This window comes from Malaya genurostris, chromosome 3, assembly GCF_030247185.1.
Source record: "Malaya genurostris strain Urasoe2022 chromosome 3, Malgen_1.1, whole genome shotgun sequence".
Lineage (NCBI taxonomy): Eukaryota > Metazoa > Arthropoda > Insecta > Diptera > Culicidae > Malaya > Malaya genurostris.
In genome coordinates, this window is record NC_080572.1 from 304817460 (window position 1) to 304837728 (window position 20269).

The 20269-nt window shown below is 35.1% G+C and overlaps 1 protein-coding gene across 8 annotated transcripts in view; it reads right to left on the reverse strand.

Moving 5' to 3' along the window:
• Positions 1-20269, reverse strand: part of LOC131433662 (capon-like protein) — a 53446-nt gene that overhangs the window by 10147 nt on the left and 23030 nt on the right. For 4 of the 8 annotated variants that reach the window (XM_058600171.1, XM_058600174.1, XM_058600172.1 and 1 more), the window contains exons 5-10: positions 19062-19232; positions 15525-15702; positions 12365-12456; positions 12137-12313; positions 10769-10891; positions 9461-10434 (exon numbers count right to left, since the gene is read on the reverse strand). In XM_058600171.1, the coding sequence (XP_058456154.1) occupies positions 9499-10434; positions 10769-10891; positions 12137-12313; positions 12365-12456; positions 15525-15702; positions 19062-19232 (1677 nt within the window). In that variant the 3' untranslated portion in view covers positions 9461-9498. Of the gene's footprint in view, positions 1-9460; positions 10435-10768; positions 10892-12136; positions 12314-12364; positions 12457-15524; positions 15703-15998; positions 17770-17792; positions 17840-18481; positions 18521-19061; positions 19233-20269 lie in introns of those variants that run through there. The other 4 variants (XM_058600168.1, XM_058600170.1, XM_058600169.1 and 1 more) reach the window with 4 other exon arrangements.

A 20269-nucleotide genomic window follows, 5' to 3' on the forward strand; every position in this document is an offset into this window, starting at 1 on the left:
GCTTGAGTAAATCATCTACCGAAAGACTCGCTTCGGTAACAACACCGTCAATTTCGACATCTTTGGAGGGTATGTAAACTTTATACTCTTTAATGAAATGTTCCGAAGAGACAATATCATTCGCGTGTTTCAAATTATTTACCACAACACGAATTTTATCGTTATTTACTTTTATGATCTCTTTGATTGAAGAGTATCGTGATGTCAAACCTTTAGAAATTTGGTAAATGTTTAATGGCTTTGATATACGTCTAAAAAAGACTATCCAAGGCCCAGAAGAGCTCTCCAGATATTTTTTCGTTCGTGGGGGTATAGGATTCATGCTAGGATTTACGTCCATGGATTCATCCATCACATTAAAATTTTTAATGAAACTTTAAATAAAAAATGAAACCAACACTACACAGTACTCAATCAAAAGGAAAAGAAAAAACTTCTACCTTGAAATTGTTGTCTATCTCCGTTGCACTGCCGTGTAGATCCTCGTTGCTCTAGATGTTCTTGTTGGATGCTGATTGTTGGATGTGATGCTACTGCTACCTGACATCCAGCACCACTCGATTTCCGATTTACTTTTGTCTTCGCCAGCTGCAACCAGCGCAGGTCACCGGTGTATACCTGCGTGTTGTATGGCAGTGGAAAGACCGAGTTGTCTTGTCTCCTTCTTCCTTGTGCTCCGCACCGATATGCTTCTGCACCGAAGTGCCTTCGCACCGGTGTGCTTTTGCACTCTCCTGCTTCTGTGTGCCTTTGCACTCTCCTGCTTCTATGTGCCTTTGCACTCTCCTTCTTCGATGTGCCTTTGCACTCTCTTGCTCAGCACTTGTGGCTGTATATTGTGGCCTGGGTAGAGCTTGGGAAACGCCCTTTGTTGTTTCCTTCACCAGCTTGGCCCAGCAATAGGGCCCTCTTATGCAGCACGATTTTACGTTTTAACGGCTGCTGCCAACAGGTCTCTACCTGTAGTTCAACCGTTGTCGTATTTAACGCGTGTAAACTAACCAGCGTTATTAAACTGTACGCTTCTATACACAACCTTCTCGGTTGAACGGCTATTACTGAATGAAATAGTTTTATTTGTTCAAGTTCAAATCTTTAGGTTGTTTGTATCAAAAATTGAGATTTCGAGTAACTTTGAATTCATCATAATTGACTTCTAGTTAAAGGACGTTATTCAAAAACTTAACAATGTAAAAATTTGTGGATAGGGATCAAAATTGAATAGAATCAATTGTCAAGAAAGAATCTAATTGTCAATTTTATCATTCGCTAACAATCTAAGCGCTTAAACTAGAGCAAGTTTGTAATTAGTCAATTGAATAAGTGTTTAGTTTAGTGTATCATCATCATTATCATCTTTATTTTCGTATTTATTATGGGAACCGTAGAAACATTTCATTTTTAATGTTATTGTGCTCGGTCGTGTCTTGAATACAACACTCTAATTTTTTATTTAATACAGCAAGCCCTGTGATCTGGTGAGTAATGGTGTTGTCAGGTTGAATTATCTGTAAATTTTAGCAAAACTTCAATGGTATTTTTAACTCATCGCAGGATTTTCAGAGGAGCTCATCCATTACAGTTAGCAAAAGTGTATTACCGATATTTCATGTAATAATACCATGATTTAGCATTAGGTTGCACAATAAATAAAAAAAATGGGAAATAAAATTTCGATCGTCTTTTTCTCGACATGCCGATTTTCCATATGGGACTGATATGCAAGTATGGGCAGTTCAAAGCTCTGCGAAATACTAGTGAGTAATGAGCTGTTCTCTCGTACAAAAAATTACATCTCCACTGATCAACACGGTTTTATGCCCGGGCGTTCGGTCAGCACTAATCTTCTGAATTATACCTCGACCTGTATCGCCTGGAGGTAAAAGTACAAATTGATACCGTATACACTGATCTGAAAGCGGCGTTCGACCGAATTGATCACCGAATTCTTTTATACAAGATATCGCGTCTCGGTGCAACACAACAGTTCATCGACTGGCTATGCTCTTACTTAAGTGGTACAGTCTTACGAGTCAAGTCAGATTCCTGTGTGTCATCTTCGTTCACGAACATATCTGGTGTACCTCAAGGCAGCAACATGGGTCCACTTCTGTTCTCGCTGTTTTTAATGACGCTATTTTGTTGCTCAGTGGAGGCTGCACATTAGTCTCCGCCGACGATTTGAAACCATACCTCGAGATACGCTCTATTGACGTCTGCATCCGTCTTCAAAAGCTTCTGGACGAATTCGTTACCTGGTGTCGAAGGAACTGGCTTATAGCAAAGACATCATATTAACAAGATATCCAGCTCTCACATTTCCCGAACAAATCATTGGCAACATCCTTTTTTGCGAGCATGTCGCCCTCAGGTGAGTCCGCATCGAATCTCATACATAGAAGTATCGGAGAGAAATGACAAATTCGTGCGCGCCAAAATAGCAGGGCTGCGCACCCATACAATTGACATGATATGTTGAATGTGATGCCGTGCGATGGCGTTGTTGAACTGAAGATTGATTTCGCTCCAAGCTGACAGGGTCTGCTTATAGTCAGCATTGCAAAATGTCAGGTCATAACATTCCACGCAATATTGAATCCATTACATTTCGACTATAAAATTGACGGCCAAACGCTTCAAGTAGTTGATCGTGTTAATGACCTTGGTGTTTTGTTGGATTCTAAATTTACTTCTAATATGCATCGTTCTACTCTAATTACAAAAGCGACTCGACAATTAGGTTTTATTGCTAAAATCGGGCGGGATTTTAAAGATTCTCACAGTTGGAAGGTGTTATATTGCAAGCTAGTTCGGCCTATACTTGAAAATACTAGCATAGTTTGGAGTCCGTATCAGCTAGCTTGTAGTTTACGAATCGAACGCGTGCAGAAAAGATTTGTTCGACTTGCTCTAAGAAACCTTCCCTGGCAACATCCGCATGGTCTTCCATCGTATCCCGATCGCTGTCGTCTGATTGGTCTGGACTCACTGGAACGGCGCAGAAAAATTCAGCAAGCAATTTTTGTTGCGAAAATACTCAACGGCGATATTGATTCTCCGAAGCTCTTATCTAGTCTTGACTTCCGTGCTTCACAACGATCGTTACGTTCTACTGGTTTACTTCAACCTAGATTTCACCGAACGACGTTTGGATTCTATGAACCGATAACTGCATGCATCAGAACATTTGGTACTGTTGAACACCTCTTCGATTTCGGCGAACTTACACATAAATTTGCACAGAAAGTGTTACGATCCACATTTTTATAACTTGACGACATCATATTCATTAGGACTTTTTATTGTCGGATGAATTAAAAATAAATAAATAAATAAATAAATAGTATCCCATGAATCAGTAGACAAAATCTTGCAGCTATATTAGTCGAACTCTAACCGTGATAGTGGAAATGAGCGTGGTGATGAGCGACGAGACCACCTTGAATGGCAACGACTGGCAGGATAGTTCATATTTTACTACCCCCATGAAGGAAGTGAGCTCCAAGGTGAAGTACATTTCACACACCAAGTTCCCCAAGAAAGTACTGCTGTAGCTGACAATCAGCGAGAAGAGGAATTGATAAATAAAGCCTACTCGCATGTTTTCGTCCGCTACGGGACATTGGTCGTCAGATTACAGGACTTTGGTGCAGAAACCCTATAGACTATACTACTAGCCACAATCGCTTGTGATCTCAAATGGTTACTTGGGAAGAGTATTTACTCGCTCCTAGTGACCTAACTCTCACACGTAGTTTTCCATTCAAAACATTCAGAGAGAGATACCTTCTTCGTGAGAAGTGATTGTCTGGTTATTTGGAACAACAACTTGATGTTCGCATAGTTTTTTATACGGACGGAACTCTGTTGGATGGTCTTGATGGTGCTGGTGTTTACTGTCGTGAATTAAGGAAATATAGAAGACTCATTTACTAGATGGATACTGTACTGTGTTCCAAACAGCTATCTATGCGATTATGTGTGGGATACAAACTGTATTAAAAGAATAATTCTTTGTTCCGACAGTCAGGTAGCTTTAGAGACACTTGCATGTCAAACTCAAATCGAAGACCTCAGCATATTAAGGAGCAAGACTCTTTGCAAGCGTATGAGTAATGTCAACAATGTGTGCGTAAAAACAAATTTTGGTGCTTCTTTTCCTGATTATACTCTTTCATATGGTAAATCTTTCATATGGTTGAAAAATAAATCAATCGGTTCATACTACTTTAAATTGCAATTTAAGAAAAGCGAAAATCTTAATCTAAAACTCTTCCGTTTTCCTTAAAACTGCTCGAGAAAAATTATTTCAGTTTTAGCTTACTTCCACTGACACATTTGATTAGCAACAAGTTTAGTTTTAGTTTTGTTTATTTTATGTAGCGCAATCTGATACAAATGCATTGAAGCAGTGTTGCTAACTTTTCTATTAAAGAATTAAAATCTACATTCATAAAATGTAAGTAATTTTCCACCAAACGTTGGTGAAAAATTGATCAAAACTAATATTTCATCAAAAATGTCAGCCTTAACATTTATTCGAGAATAAATTATTGTTAAAACGATTGTTTGAAACTCAATCGTGCAAGCCACTTTGATAAACTCGTTGCACTGCATATATGAATACATAGATCTATGACATACGTACCAAATAAAATGTACGTAATACACAAATTACCAACACAAGTGAACTTGGTTTACTCTTGATCCTTAAATGCGGTTTACTTCTTATGGGTACTCGGCCATTCTGGTATTACTGGAAATGAACGGTCCTGGACAAAGAAACTAAGTGCTAAGAAATAAAATCTGGTACTGGATGCAATAGTCTGGTAAAATCTCTAAATCCTCATAGGGATTAGAGATTTCTTCAAATGGCACCTACAGTTCGTTCAGCATTCTTTCGGGGATATTTTATGCTGTTTCCTCACCTCACCCACTTCACAATTCCTTTCTATGTTCTTTTTGTTCTTCCCAACAGGAAAACGATGAGAAGTCACGGCAAAACACAAAGGCCCTTATTACAGGTATCACTACACGGTGAAAACCAAGTGAAGTGATTGTGACCTTTATTATCGGTATCACTTTACGGTAAAAATCGAGAGAAGTGAATGTAGGTCCTTATAACGGAAGTCGCTTTAGAGACATAAGTATTTACTTGGATGAACTTGATGTCATTACGAACATCCCGCCACCAACATTTTGTTGAAATTATGAGATTTTTACACTACAGGGATCACTTCAATATGCGTGATACTGGTAATAGGTAAAATAAAGAGAAGTAAAAGTGGAAGTGGAAGTGAGAACGGTAATAGGGGCCAAATTATCAAATAACCAAGGGCATGTGTGTTCCTGTGTGTATATAAACCCCGTAACCCGAGTTGACGGTTCAATGCATAGGGCGCTGGTCTTACAAGCCATTTATCGTATGTTCGGGTCCCGAAAAAAAATTGAAATTTATTCGAATGAAACCATTTTATTCTTTTTTTTTCATTTGTTTATTTTTTCATTTGTTTATTGAGTTATTGAGCTAAGAGTGACGCAAATTCTGTTATATTCAGAACAGTTTGCGTGAGTTAGTTGATATCGTGAAGTATGAAAAGAACGTGTTGGCTTTATATTGCATGAGCATTTGACTATAAGAATGGTGGGTGCCGCATTTGCTCACTGTTAACCAAAAACGAGAACAAATGAGTCAATCAAAACAATGACAAAACTACATGAATTAAACTTCGAATTGCTCCCATACTACCGTATTCGCCTGTTTTAGCTCCCAGCGACTACTGGCAGTGAAGCGGTTATCGCTGAAACTAAGGTCTATTTTGAGGCAAGAGATAAATCGTTCTATAAAAGTGGTATTGAAATGTTAGAGCGGCACTGGAATGATTGCCTTGCTCTTGATGGAGATTATGTTGATGAATAAAGTTAATTTTGAACCAAAAATATTGTGTTTTCTTTGTTAGGCCACCCACTTTTCATTTAAATATAAATTGAGAAATCATTTTTCAAGAGGCAACTTGTAGACGTTTCTTACGAAAGTTTTCACACTCACTTGTAAACCGCTTCCCATGGTTAAACTTAGCGGGAGGGTATAGTCTAACACTTTTGAAAAATCATTCTCTGTTTCTTTGTATTTTCTTATAGTAAAACATTTCATGAATATTTTTTAAAAATTCAAGCCTATCGGAACAAAACCTTGAAAATTATGAGCCAACCCCAACAAAAAGGAAAATCGTTTTTCGTTACTTCGAGAAGGTTTTACTGCTACAAAATGACGGATTTTTTCGTGGAAAATCGCAATTTTGACCCTAAATATCCACTAAAAATTTCAAAAAATACCAAATAGAAACGTAGGGTTTTAGAAAAACATCAAACATCTACTATAACCATATAACTTGTATTTTCTTACTGGATCGTACTAAAGTTTGTGCAAAGTGTACAAGTGTTCTTTGATGCGTAACCGTGTCCTTTGATACGAACAGTAGAGTAGTGATTTTGAGTAGTGCTCTTCGCCAAACTATTTCAATTAAAATTGCAGAACATATTATTGAAGTGAAAATAAAAAAAATAGGAAGTCATACAAGATTTCGGAATTGAATTATTTTTTCATTTTGTTATCACTTCGAGTAGGTGTAGGCGTAGCTTTGCATGTAATTATTTTTTGAGTGATTTGAAAGAAGTTCCACAAATTGTTCAGCAAACATGTGCAACAAATGGTAGAATCAATTAATCAAATAAAAATAAATTCATATCCCCGGTATTTAAAACACGGAAGAAATATTGTTCAAGGATTATGCGATTTTGGGTTATTCTTGAAATTTTGAAATTTTATTAGTGTCAGTGTTGAAAAAAATCATGATCAGAAAAAGTTTCATTCATTATCACTCGTGAAAAAATCAGTTCAAGAGATTGTCTAAAAACTTCTTCTTCTTCTTCTTCTGGTTCTGGTTGGCGTCACCTCACTTGAGATGACGTCTATTTGATGGCACAGCAATTTAGGCTAAATTGCCAGTTAATTTTCGTTTATAGTCCAATGGATTTTCTTTTCACTGGACTACAAGCGAAAATCTTGCTGCGTCGAGTCGTCAATTTAATTCCAGCTGGTTGATTACACCGCACTATCTAGATTAAACCAAGTAAAACGCTATTTTGCATGAATTTGATTTATAGAAGTAACAGGAGCACATCATTTTGCATGTATCAAACCTGCTCTTCTGTTACTTCGGCGTAAATTTTTGTAATCATGCTTTGTGATTGGTAGTTTATTAATGTGTTTATTTTCATTATAACTATTATTAATCACAGCACTTGCAGCTTTTATTCATGATATTACTAAACCACCACGGTATTGCTGAATAAATTTCGAATACATCGAAATAAATCGAATAAATTTCGAATACGATCTGCAAGTGCCAAAATGTACATATAATAAAACCTCGAACCACCGAAATAATTTGAAGATTTTTTAAAAGTGACAACATTTTGCGTTCCGGAAAGAATGCAGGACGATCCGCAATGCTTACGAGCAGAAGTAAATTCGGTATCCTCACAATGATGAGTACGCCATATTTTAGACAAGATGTTACAAATGAATTCCAGTTACCGTTTTCTGGGATAGCGATTACTTTTAGCCCCCGTGTATCTGCTTGCGGATCCAGGAGGAATACCGCCTAAACCCCAACACCTGGTATGGACGATCCAGCGTAGGCATTCAGGCGTTGTCCTCGGGTCCCAGGGTTTTTGTGTGAGGGAAAAGAGTTTGTAAATTACATGGTTACAATCCCCGATTCGCCATTGCATTGATTACTTTAAAAAATCATCAACAACAACAACGAATATTACTGAGCATTATCAAAGGGGCTGACGAAAGAATTACAAGAAATCAACGATTAGAACCCTCATTGCTTCCCTACCCTTATTATTCATCTGATTTGATTCCCTCAGACTATTATTTATACCCAAACCTAAAACATTGCTCATCAATAAACCATTTGACGTATTTGGAAGACGTTCCTTAAGTTACTTTTCAGTACTTGTTTGCACTTTCTTCAAATCTTTGAAACTTGAAAACTGTTAATTGTACAAGAATGGTTTCCAAATCGAATTTTCAGTAAATCAATTGGGTACTCTAAAAATATTCACATTGAACAAAAAATCTATTACTTTTTTAAAACCTAGAAAATAATCGGAAATATTATTTTTATTTAGAATTTGTTATTAAAATCAGGTGAGGTACAAGGTTTCTAGTTTCATAATACGGCCCAACCACTTAATATGTGATTAGCATCTTTTTAAAACGCGAAAAAACCAAAACAATTTACAGGTTTTAGGAAAACTTTAGACTTTTGATAAAAATAGTCACTAGAATAAGATTCTACAGATCCGTTCAAAATACCCTTTCCTCTAGCAGTAGCCGACCACGTTCAACTCTACCTCGCAGGAGGTCAACAAACGCTAAAACGGGAACTTTTCCCAAGCTCCGCCGTACTCTCCGGATGTTTGTCAATCTGGCTACCACTTATTCCGATCGATATATCTAATGATCACTTCTGTCCTTATAGAAAAGTTTAAAGTTGATTGAAATATTTTATTGACTCGATGTATGGGCAATTTCCGTGCTGCCAGATAAGAATAAAAAGTATGTGTATCCGTTACTCTTACAATTAGGTTTCAATATCAGGAAAAACATACGTTAAAATTAAAATTGCACATATAATATTTCGTTGCGAAGACTTGGAGGATAACATGAAAATTGGAGTATTCGTTTCGAACTTTCATGTCGCTGAAACCGAAATAGTACACATTAATCACACAAATGTTGGTCTCGATTATGTCGTAGTATGTCGGCTACAAAGTGAGTAATCAGTAGCTATCATTAAGTGCTTGAGTAATGTGATAACTTTTGCTACAATTGTTTTATATTGCGATTCGAAAATGTGCCAAGAGTTGGACTAAGAAATTCACAAATAGTATTCAGTTTGGCAGGTCATACGTAAACCGGTTTTGAAAAGAAAAATGAAAATTCTCTTTAAATTCCACTATGAAAATTTCATAGTGGAATTTCAGGGAATTTTTTTTTCTTTTCAAAAACTGTTTAGTTTCATTCCACTAAACAATCAAATCCCAAACACAGGCCACACGTAGTTGTGGAAGTTAATCCAAAAATTTCATAGTTACCGTTACCCTTTAAGAAGCCGTGTAGGAATCCTTTTTTTTATCTATCGTTTATTTAGACACGGCTTGAACTTAAATATGGTCGTTCGCAGGGTGTGAATCAGAATTATAGTATTTATATTCCATTCATTGTAATAGTGACTCTAAGATTTTCATCTAGATATATGAAAATTCGTTACCAATAAAAATATATTAAATACATTTACTTCACGTGTACGCCGTATGCAAGTGATTTGTATTAACACTTACAATTTTATTTATTGTGTTATATAAAGAATAGAATTCGGCATTTATTTAACAATTCACGATTATATTTCATTATCTTTTTTATTTAGTGGTATGGCGAGCCCATTGTGTACGTTGAACTTGACTCATTATTTGACTACGATTTGGTACTTTTTCACTGGTACTGCGAGTTATGAAACTTGGAGTTGCAGGTAACCTTCTTGTTACCGCACCACTTTCGTCAGTAACTTTTAGTGTGACCAAACTTGGAATGGAAGATTTTAGCTCTTTTGAATCTCGGAGAATTGATACATTTTTGTTACTGCTTTCGTTACTAGTATGTCCTGACAACTCTGAAAATGACGTTGATTTGCGGTGCATCAAGGTGGGAATTTCCAACTGATCGTTTGGATTAACAGGTACTACAACTTTAACATTCCCTTCTGCGTCCATAGTAGTTAAAGTTCCCACTTGCGAAAGTGGTTTTATGAATTGGGTACATTCTGTTGCCATCATCTTTTCGTTTGGATTCGGTTCATTAGTTGTTCTGTCATTCTTATAAATTTTAGAATCATCCACAGCCAGTGACAATCTACTGGTACTATCTCTACACGTTTGATCTACTTGATTATGCACTTTACCACCTTTTTCATTCAAACATGATTGGATGTTGTTAAATTCTGTCGCATTTTGGTTGGTAAACATAAAGTTGCTGAGGAGATGTTGACTAGAGTTCATGTTAGTTGATGATAAAGTGGGGTAGATTGGGTTGTAGCTATAATTAGCAAGCTGACTTAGGATGTTTTCGTTTAATTTATATATATCACGAGCAGTAAGTGGTGCAATTGTATGTTTATTCAGAGTCTGGAGATTGCTTGTAGTATTCTGCCCTTTATTGATCATTTGGCAGTTTACTCCAGCTGCATTATTCATTGTTTGTTGCATTTGCGTATTTGTGTTCCTTATTTGTTGCATTGTGGGGAAAAGTTGGCCCAATGCTCCAAGATTTATAAAATCACTAATTGCATGTTGGTGATTCTGCAAGAAACAAGTACATAGTAATTTATGAATTCATCCTGAAGTATTATAAACTTATTCAAACAAAATTACGAACAACAAAACAAGCTTACTTACCTTTTATAATACGTCCACTAGTTGCACAATATCATCGCCATTCAGCCATATTAGTATTTTTTTAATAAAACGATATATATGTATATATGTATATATGTATATGTATATACATAATGTAATTTTCACAGCGTGAGCTTAGAACTACACACAATATGTTAAAATCAACTCATCAACATTTTGAAGTATTATTTATACACATCACGTATAACTTATTCAAATGTTAGAATGATATACATACCTGCGGCGCTAGTCCAATAGCATTAGTGGTCATTCCTGGGCGATCTGTATCATGGAAGCCTCCGAGGTGGGCAATATGCTCCAACAATTCTCGATTTTGTTGTACTAGTTGTTGAATGCGTGTCTATTTACAGAAAAATAAAAATGATTAGCTAAATCGTAGAATATAAAGGAAATACAACAAACTGAAACTATGCTTCATATATTTACAGTAGACAATAGTGTTACCACTTCACATGCATCCCACACCCGGCAGCAACTTATTAGGATCAAAAACATCGGACAATTGAAGAGACTTTGCTCGATATGCCAAAAATATCATAAAATCATTGTGATATAATTCCTGATACTGAAGACGTACTGCTTATACCATATTATTCGAAATTTTTTAAGGGCATACGTACACTAGGGATCCAATTTCCAGAAAATTTGCAAATGCGTAGAAAGCAGGGCTGGTGGAACAGATTTCACCCAGGTGTAGAGTGAAACTATGTTGATGGTAAGTTGGCGGGGGGAGGTGTTTGATTGTTAAAGGAAAGTGATAAAAACCGCTTTTCCAGGTGTGAAATTCCACACGCAGACATTTTCCAGTTGTGGAATTCAGTATACGCATGTTTTTGTCTGAACGGAGTAATCCAGTTCTTAGCAACAATGGATAATGTGCTAGTTAGAGAAGCCTTTTAGTTCTTGAATCATGGAATTTGATTTTGCATTGGATCGGAAGTTAAAATAAAATCTACAAATTCTGAAACTGTTTTGTACATGGTCTATGAATTATGATCCTATTTTAGAAGTGAGTTACTATAGTAAACCGTTAAATTTATTTTTCATTCTCACTCACAAATTTGTATAAGAAAATGAATCATCGAACAACTAACGATGTTTTCACTGGCAATGAAATTTACCACTCATTAAAAACACCGCATTATGTGAATCAGTTTACAACAGGGGTTTCCATAGTGGTCGATACAGACCCCTTGGGGTCGATATCCTTTTTGCGGGGGTCGACGTAAATGATAACTGACAATGGGGGTCGGAAGATCCACCAAATGTACCGAAAACAAAACATATCAAAATCAGTGTATCAAAGTTTTATGTCCGTTGAAAGAAATCCACCAAAGGATTAGGAGAACATAAACTAACAAAATAACTACTTTTTTGGTGTGATTCACTGATCTATTCCATTGATTCTCAGTCTAACCCTTTTACAGCTAAATTATTTATTAATAGTTTCATCGTCGTTGTTCATTAGTATCGTGCTATCGATAGGTGGATTGGAATAGTTTTTTTACATTGAAAGCAAACCTACTGGCAAGTACTATGTCTTCAAAGACGATGGGACAAACATTTTTCCTACTACAATTCTTACCTGAGCTTCAATCCTTATATTCGTTTCCGTTATAAGTTGCTCTCTCACAAGCATCAATTGAGCTACAATTTGCCGTGTTTGTTGTTGTTGTTGCCCAAGTTGTTCCTTGAGAAAAACGATTTCTTCAGCAGGCGAATTTGAAGGTACTTTTTCCAAAGATTCTGTTATATCTATCCCCTGAAATTTAGTTGATAAGTTTTATTACATTTACAAAAAGTTCAATCTTACCTGAAGTACTATTTTTCTCCGACTTGTATCAGGCGATTGTAAAATCTCTTGATGATTAGGCCTTGGTGAGTCATGAGCAAGAATAATGTTGTCTATAAAAAAGAAGCATATTCATTTGCATTCATGTTCTAGTAAAACCAGTTGTTATTTTTCAATTCTTATCTTAATCGGTGTCCCCCCTTTACACGCCAAAGATTTTCAGCGGTTTCAATTATTCTTTTCATGTAAACCTATTGAAACTTTGATGCCATAAACAATTCACAGTGCACATATATGTTTATATATTTGTCTCATAAAATAATGTTCATGTCTACCCTTCCTTGTTGTACATTTGACGTCATTGTATACCTTGAATCAGACAAGTGATCGCGCATCATTAGTAATTTGAATAATGCGACAGTGATGGTGGTAATACTCATCGAGAGAACGAGCGTAGAAACAATCTGCTGGTATCTTGCATTCAGAGAGAAACTTTATTATTACCTATACATTTTTAAGATTCTTACACACTAAAGTGAAAAGCAATTTTTTTTCCAACAAGGCTGCGCATGAGCGTACGAAATGACTTTAAATCATCTCACCCACAATTCAAGTCGCATTTCACAAAATAAATGCAGGTCAACGTAAATATAAGGTTGTGTCTATCTGACCACATTGGAATATTAACAAGACATTATAACAAATATGTTAGAAAATCTGTTTTAATCCACCTAGTGATGCTGCCTTTCTCAATAACATTTGGTAACAAATCGATGCATGTTTTATATCGGAGTTTTTGAAAATCTGTTTCCGGTACCTAACTTGGAGATCGTCATAGTCGTAGTAAGCTATTACGGCCATTACGAATAGTTTCAATTCCTGTTTGAATTAGTTTCGTACTTGTTTGTGTCGTCATTTATATGATGATTAAACATTTTTAATGGGACAAAAAAATGTACACTCAAGTCTCTTTTCATGCGGTTTTTATGCAACTTTTTTATGTCTTGTGAGTTATGCAGTTTTTTATGCGAATTTCAAAAGTTTTGCTATTTCAATGCGAATTTTTAAAGTTATTCGGTTTTGAGGCATTTTTTCCATGTCGTACGCTGCCCATACTCGCATATCAGTCCCATATCGATTTTCGCCAATTTTGAGTTAGCTTGAGGAATGAAATCTATCCTCAATATACTTCCAAAAATTGCAATAAAAGTGGAGGGTTTGTTCAGTAAAATGTGAAAAAAATATCAACTCATGTCTGTCCCATATGCAAAGTACCCGCATATCAGTCCCATTCAGTGCAAATTTCAATAATTTCATTTGTTGCAATATTGGAATAGTAAAGGTGTATTACCGATATTGCAAGTAATAATACCATGATTTAGCATTAGGTAGCACAATAAAACAAAAAAAAACGGAAATAAAATTTTAATCGTCTTTTTCTCGACATGCCGATTTTCCATATGGGACTGATATGCAAGTATGGGCAGTACGTATCTCCCCATAAAAGACTTGAGTGTATTTGAATCGAAGTTCGATCGATGCATTCAAAGTGATTTTTTTTGTTATAAACTAATAATACCTGCGTGCTAGAAGAATTTAGTGACTAGTTTCCATTCCATTTAACATACCAATATAAAAAATTCAGTGAAAAGAATATTAAAAATTAAGTCGAAGTTTTCCAGTCTAGGACTAGAAAATTTTTGTACTTCGATGTTTTTTTTGGATAACGTCAGATCTCGATGTTAACAGACGGTAACACCAAATCTCGATGTCTCAAGAAATTTCTAAAACATCTGACAAAAAAATCTTAGTTTTGCGATTTGGTTATGCAAATACTCACAGTTATTACGTTTCTTATGTGAATTTTTAAAATTTTGCAATACTTTTAATGAATTATAAAATATGCTTAGCGGTTGGATTTTTATTATCATATTATGATTGTAATTATTTTTGTTTGCTGTTTTTATTAACGGTATTCTTACACAACCGCCGTTGAAATTTCATATTCATCGCAGAGTATGAAATTTCAATGTATGTCTTTTCAAATAAATTTCAATTAATTGTAATTCTATACTTTCCGTATAGTGGCTATGAATTTTCCCAACCACAGTTCTGTGTTCAACCAAACACAGGCAACAGACATTCGTACATTTCCGGTTTCTTCAACACGGTTGGAAACCCGTGTTCTTGTGTTCTTGGTGCCAACCCGAGTTTCGGTTTTCGTTTTCTTTACAGCAAAAAATGCAGGCTTTACCAACAATTTAGTTCAGCTATCTCTGCGTCGAATGCTGAGGTCATTGCAGAAACGAAAGCCTATATTGAAGGCATTGACAAATCTTGACAAAGAGCATCAAAATATTGCAGGATATCGTTCTTTGTTAGGCGCGGGACTTCTTATTCCACGTGGTATAGAACAATGCAACAAACCATGTGTAGAAACAAAGATACGGATTCGAATATATTATAGTAGTAAATTATAGTTATTTAGATCTAAATTAGGTTATTAAGTTATTAAACAGCCTTTTGTTCGAATACATTATTTTTACTTTTTTGTCTTTCTCATAAAAAAGGTAAGCAATCACTGTAAAGGCCGACTTTTAAACCCAAATAAAAATAATAATTCATAAAAAAAAGTCGATTTCGATCATATATGCAACATTTATAATACTGACACAATAAAAGAACCACTGTTGAAAAACATTTTGTGTGCAACATATCAACACTGGTAACAATAGAACAATATTTCAATTTACGATTAGGGGATTCATCATCCAAGTTTCAAACTTGTGTGAGCAGTAGTCAGAAATTTGGTAATCTTATTTTTCAATGTCTTCTATACCTTTTCTGAATTTGTTTGTTTTCTAGCTTTCAACATTGCTCAAGAAAAGCGTAAATGTGTGACTTTATAGTCACAAAACATTGTGAAAACTCGCGCTACAACATTAACAAACCAGTAGATTTCTAGTCTCGAAGTGTTGATTTTTTCCGTCTTTATATATTTCAAATGAAAACGTTAAACATTTATTAAATACGAAAAATAGAGAAATTGTTCATTAGAATATCGATTGAATTTTTATTAAACTGACCCATTACAACCATCATAATTACAGTGATGAAAGTTCACATGTCCCATTTATTTTTCTAACTGAAGCATTGAGTATTATTATCATGTCCCAATTACCTTTTTTTAGTTCTCCTTCCTCGCTCACTCTATCGGAGCTTCGGTCGATTTCAGAAAATTCACAATGAGATGGTTCCGAGTGTTCATCATCTACGTTTGCCCCAACGTCTTGCATGGATAATTTATGGCAAACTTCAAATGCTTGTCCCACTGTTCTAACAATGCGCATGGCTTGTGACTAAAGAAATTATTATAAACGTAAAATATTAGGCGTATTGAAGATCGAACAAGAAAATAGATGTAATGAAAAAAGCCATGTCTTAACAAGTTGAATTCTTAGTCTTACAATCTTCACCATCAGAGGCAAATTTGAGCAGATGAAAAAATTTAATAATCATGAAATTAAGTAAAAGTTAATTTATTGAGAGTGCGCTTATTAGGAATAAAGCGTGTTGTGTAAATGATCACTACAGTATCATCGCGATTACTAATTACTGAATGAATGAAACTTCTATTTAAAATATCAAAAATTACCTCGAGATCCGAGTCAAGACTACCACTTCGAGGTCTTAGCATATCCATATCCAAATATTCATTGATATTTTTTTCAACCTCGCACATTTTTGAATTTTTTTGACTTCGAGGTAGTGTATCACATTTTCTGTTTACATTATAGACGGGTTCTTGAAAACATATTTTTCTGTTAAATCTTTTATCATTACTCTCTTCCACTTGGTGTTGTCGCACACTTGAAAAATCTGCTGTTTCATCGTATTGATTGATATTTACATTTGCACTACTCGTGTGTTGCTTATCATCTATTGAGTAATCTCGAGTTAGGGACGGCCTTATATAACCTGGTTTTTGTATCACTTTTTGTGGATCCTCATAGGATCTAGCATTCTTTTGAACATTCTTCATAGTTCTCATAGAGCTTTGTTCTAGATTTGCGTGAGATGTTGGAATTGGCAAAGATTTTTCATCTCTCGTGGCTTTTAGCTGTGACAATGGCGCAGATTCGTGTGTCTTTCGATTTTCTTTTGCAGAAAAGGTTTTGAATGGTACGTTTTTAAGCCTTTCTCTACCAAAGTGCTCATTAAGTGATTTGGTTTTGAACGGTCTTTGTGTATCCTTATAATACAAAATGTCATTTTCCTCGTTGAACAAGATATGTTTCGTTGATGCTGGGCTCGAAGGGTTTCTTGTTCTTTTCATGTTTTGACATGATATATCCTCATACCGGTCATCGAGTTCATCATACCCCCGAATATTTTGTTCATACATATGCTTTTCATTGTATGATTTTCGTCGACCATCACTGTGGTCTTGTCCTATGTTTGATATACCTTCTTCCATTGAATGAGCGAATTCTGCTTCAGTCCCATAGTCTTGTACTTGTTTATCATAAGTGGATGAACATTTAACCCGTTGTGATTGTCCTGACTGTTGATAACGTGATGCAGCTGTACTTATATCGTGGACTGTTTTCTTGATAGTACCCATACCAGAACTTTTGAGACTAGAGGAGCTCTCATACTCGCAGTTTCGCCCCTTTCTTGTTTCTTCTTCATTTACATCACTTAATTGTGATTGTTGTATCTTAAGTTTATCTTTTTTAGAACTCTTGGTAAACTCCTTGTTTTTGTTTTTAGACCAAAGAAAAAAATCTAAGGAACTTTTGTCTTTTGGTGATTTTGGGCTACGAGGAACAGGTATTTGATAATTTATACTATCTAAATCCAAATCGTTCGAACAAGATTTTAATGGTATATCTGGTAAAGGATTTATTGAAGCTGTGTTATTGGGCGTATTTTTATTTCCTTTTAATACATCACCTAACGTGATCAGCGTAGAACGAGCTTTACCCATCATATCACTTTGTAATTGTCGAAGTGCAGATTCATTTTTGCGTTTACTGGATGGTGATGTCAATAGATTACTGGACTCTGGTTGCAAGTCTTCTGATTTCTGTTTGATCATTTTCTTCTGGTAATAGTTTTAATCGAAGAGTTATGTTGTATTTTATGCAGTATGGTTTGTCAAACACGTTCTCACAGTGCTAATTGGAGACTATGGAGTCAACGTTTTCACACAAAATTAAACTGCGTTTCAGATCGCTGAACCAAGAATCACAGACCAATCTTTTCTTCTTCGAACACGAGATACACGACTATTTTATTTTTTACATCGAAACGAACGTGCCGGTATTATTGTCGCAAAAGTAATTATATTCCACCGTAAACATGTCTCTGCCACTACAATCATCAGTGTCGCCTAAACAGACAAATCAAACTTAAAAGTATAAATTTAGAATTGGTCAAGCCTCACCTGCATCATCTGCGGGAGAGCACCAGTTTAAAGTTGCAAAACTTATTTTTAACCACACAAAAATCATGTAATAAAATGAAATATTAAAACCATTATATATATATATATATATATATATATATATATATATATATATATATATATATATATATATATATATATATATATATATATATATATATATATATATATATATTTGACATAAATGCACAGTAAATTTAACACGTTTTTCTAGGTTTGCTTCGTTTGGGTCATAAATCGTTTTCGCACAAATTGTTTTGTTGTCATACTTCGCACATTGCACATTCAGAAGGCTCTCAATCCCTGTTCAAATATTGAAACCAAAACTTAATATTTACATCATATTTGATCCAGACATACTGATTTATTAAATATATAGATTGAACAATTTGCATTTTTTTATTTTAAATTATTGATTGCAGGATCTCACAATATCTGCAAGATTTTTATGTGTTATGTTTCATTCACCGAATAGTACTGTTTAGGATATTATATAATTATTAATTCAACGATAAATTCACAACAAACTGAAAAGGCTTGCACACGAAAGATAATCATCAAATTTTAATTAACACTTTAATACATCTGTTATTAAAATTAAACTGTCAAAGCTCTTTCATTCTATATATTTCACTTGTAATTCAGATATTCAGTATATCTCGCAGCACCTAGAGATCTAAATATTCCGTAACAAACCATACTGGTTAAAAACTCGGTACGCACTAACTATGTTCATACCACATTGGGAAAAATCTCCGTCTTCTCCGCTTTATGAATTTTGATATAATTTTAAAATTTCGCTTCACAAACCTTTTAGTACACACGAACGCGCAAGTTATTTTCTGTTAATGTTATGTGTTGGTGAGTCTCACGCGACTCTCCGGGTAAGTATTTCCCATTGGAATAAGAGAGTTTGATGGGAGAATTGAATACAACGATATATTCTTCGATTTGGTTATTGGCATAAGAAGTAGTTGGGAAAGGTATTTGAATCGCGGATGGTGTCTATAGTGAACGTTTATTTTTAAGACAAATGCCTGTGTAGTATACAGAGCTGAAATAATACAACTGTTTTGTGACTGGACTAGTTCATATGTTCATTAGTCAAACGGGATCACTAAACGTCGAAGTAAGATGAATTTATGATAAAATGATTACAGTGAACAATGGATGAATAAAATATATGTCTCAACAAAGTTGTCATTGTTAACACATGGCTTTTCGTTTAAATTCGTAATATTGTATTACCTTTTTATTTGTTTTGAACACACAACATTTGAAAACATCACTACTTCCATCTCTCGCTATATAGCTGAAGATTTTCAAATCGTTGCTGTCATGAGACACGTAGAAAATCCTATAAATCGGATGGCTTAACATTTCAACATCTAGAGGTTCATTCCAATGTTGCTGCTTCTTCTGGAGTAGAAAAGACACAATAATGGAGCATTTCAATAACATGCATACAATATAATAAGACACCTGTGTATATATATATATATATATATATATATATATATATATATATATATATATATATATATATATATATATATATATATATATATATATATATATATATATATATATATATATATATATATATATATATATATATATATATATATATATATATATATATATATATATATATATATGTGTGTGTGTGTGTGTGTGTGTGTGTGTGTTTGTGTGTGTGTGTGGAAATTCTACGAGAGAAAGATTTACGAACTCTCAGAAATTCATAATATACAGGGTCCGCCATCTAACTTTTTTTTTAAACTAGCGGTTATTTCGACATTGGTAACCTTAATGTCACTTTTGATTTGACAGAAACTTACTTTTATCCTTTCGGTTGTGAAAATGGTGAAAACGGTTGTGTGTACGCTTCAGGACTTCGCCTACTGGGCTTGCGATCAGCTTAAAGAAGACGCCGATTTTTGCCAAAAAATCATCTTCTCGGATGAGGCACATTTTTATCTCGGCGGGTATGCTAATAAGCAAAATTGTTGCATCTGGGGGACATAAAACCCGCACGTTATCATGGAGAAGCCGATGCATCCTCAGAGAGTGACGGTTTGGTGCGGATTTTGGTCTGGCGGCATCATTGGGCCATTTTTCTTCGAAAATGAGACAGGAGCCGCCGCCACGGTCAATGGCGAGCGCTACCGCGCCAGGATTAGCGATTAGTTCTTCCCGTTACTTGAAGAGGAAGACTTGGACACCATTTGGTTCCAACAAGACGGCGCTCCGTGCCACACGAAATTCGGATGTCGTTTGGCCGCCTCGGAGCTGTGATTTGACGCCGTTAGACTATTATCTTTGGGGGGCTGTCAAAGATAAGTGTTATGTAGACAAGACAGAGACAATTTTTTTTGTTTCAATTATAGAGGCTTTAACATCTTAGGTCATTCGCCTCTTCGGACAAGAAAATCTTTCTGACCCTATGTGCGGGG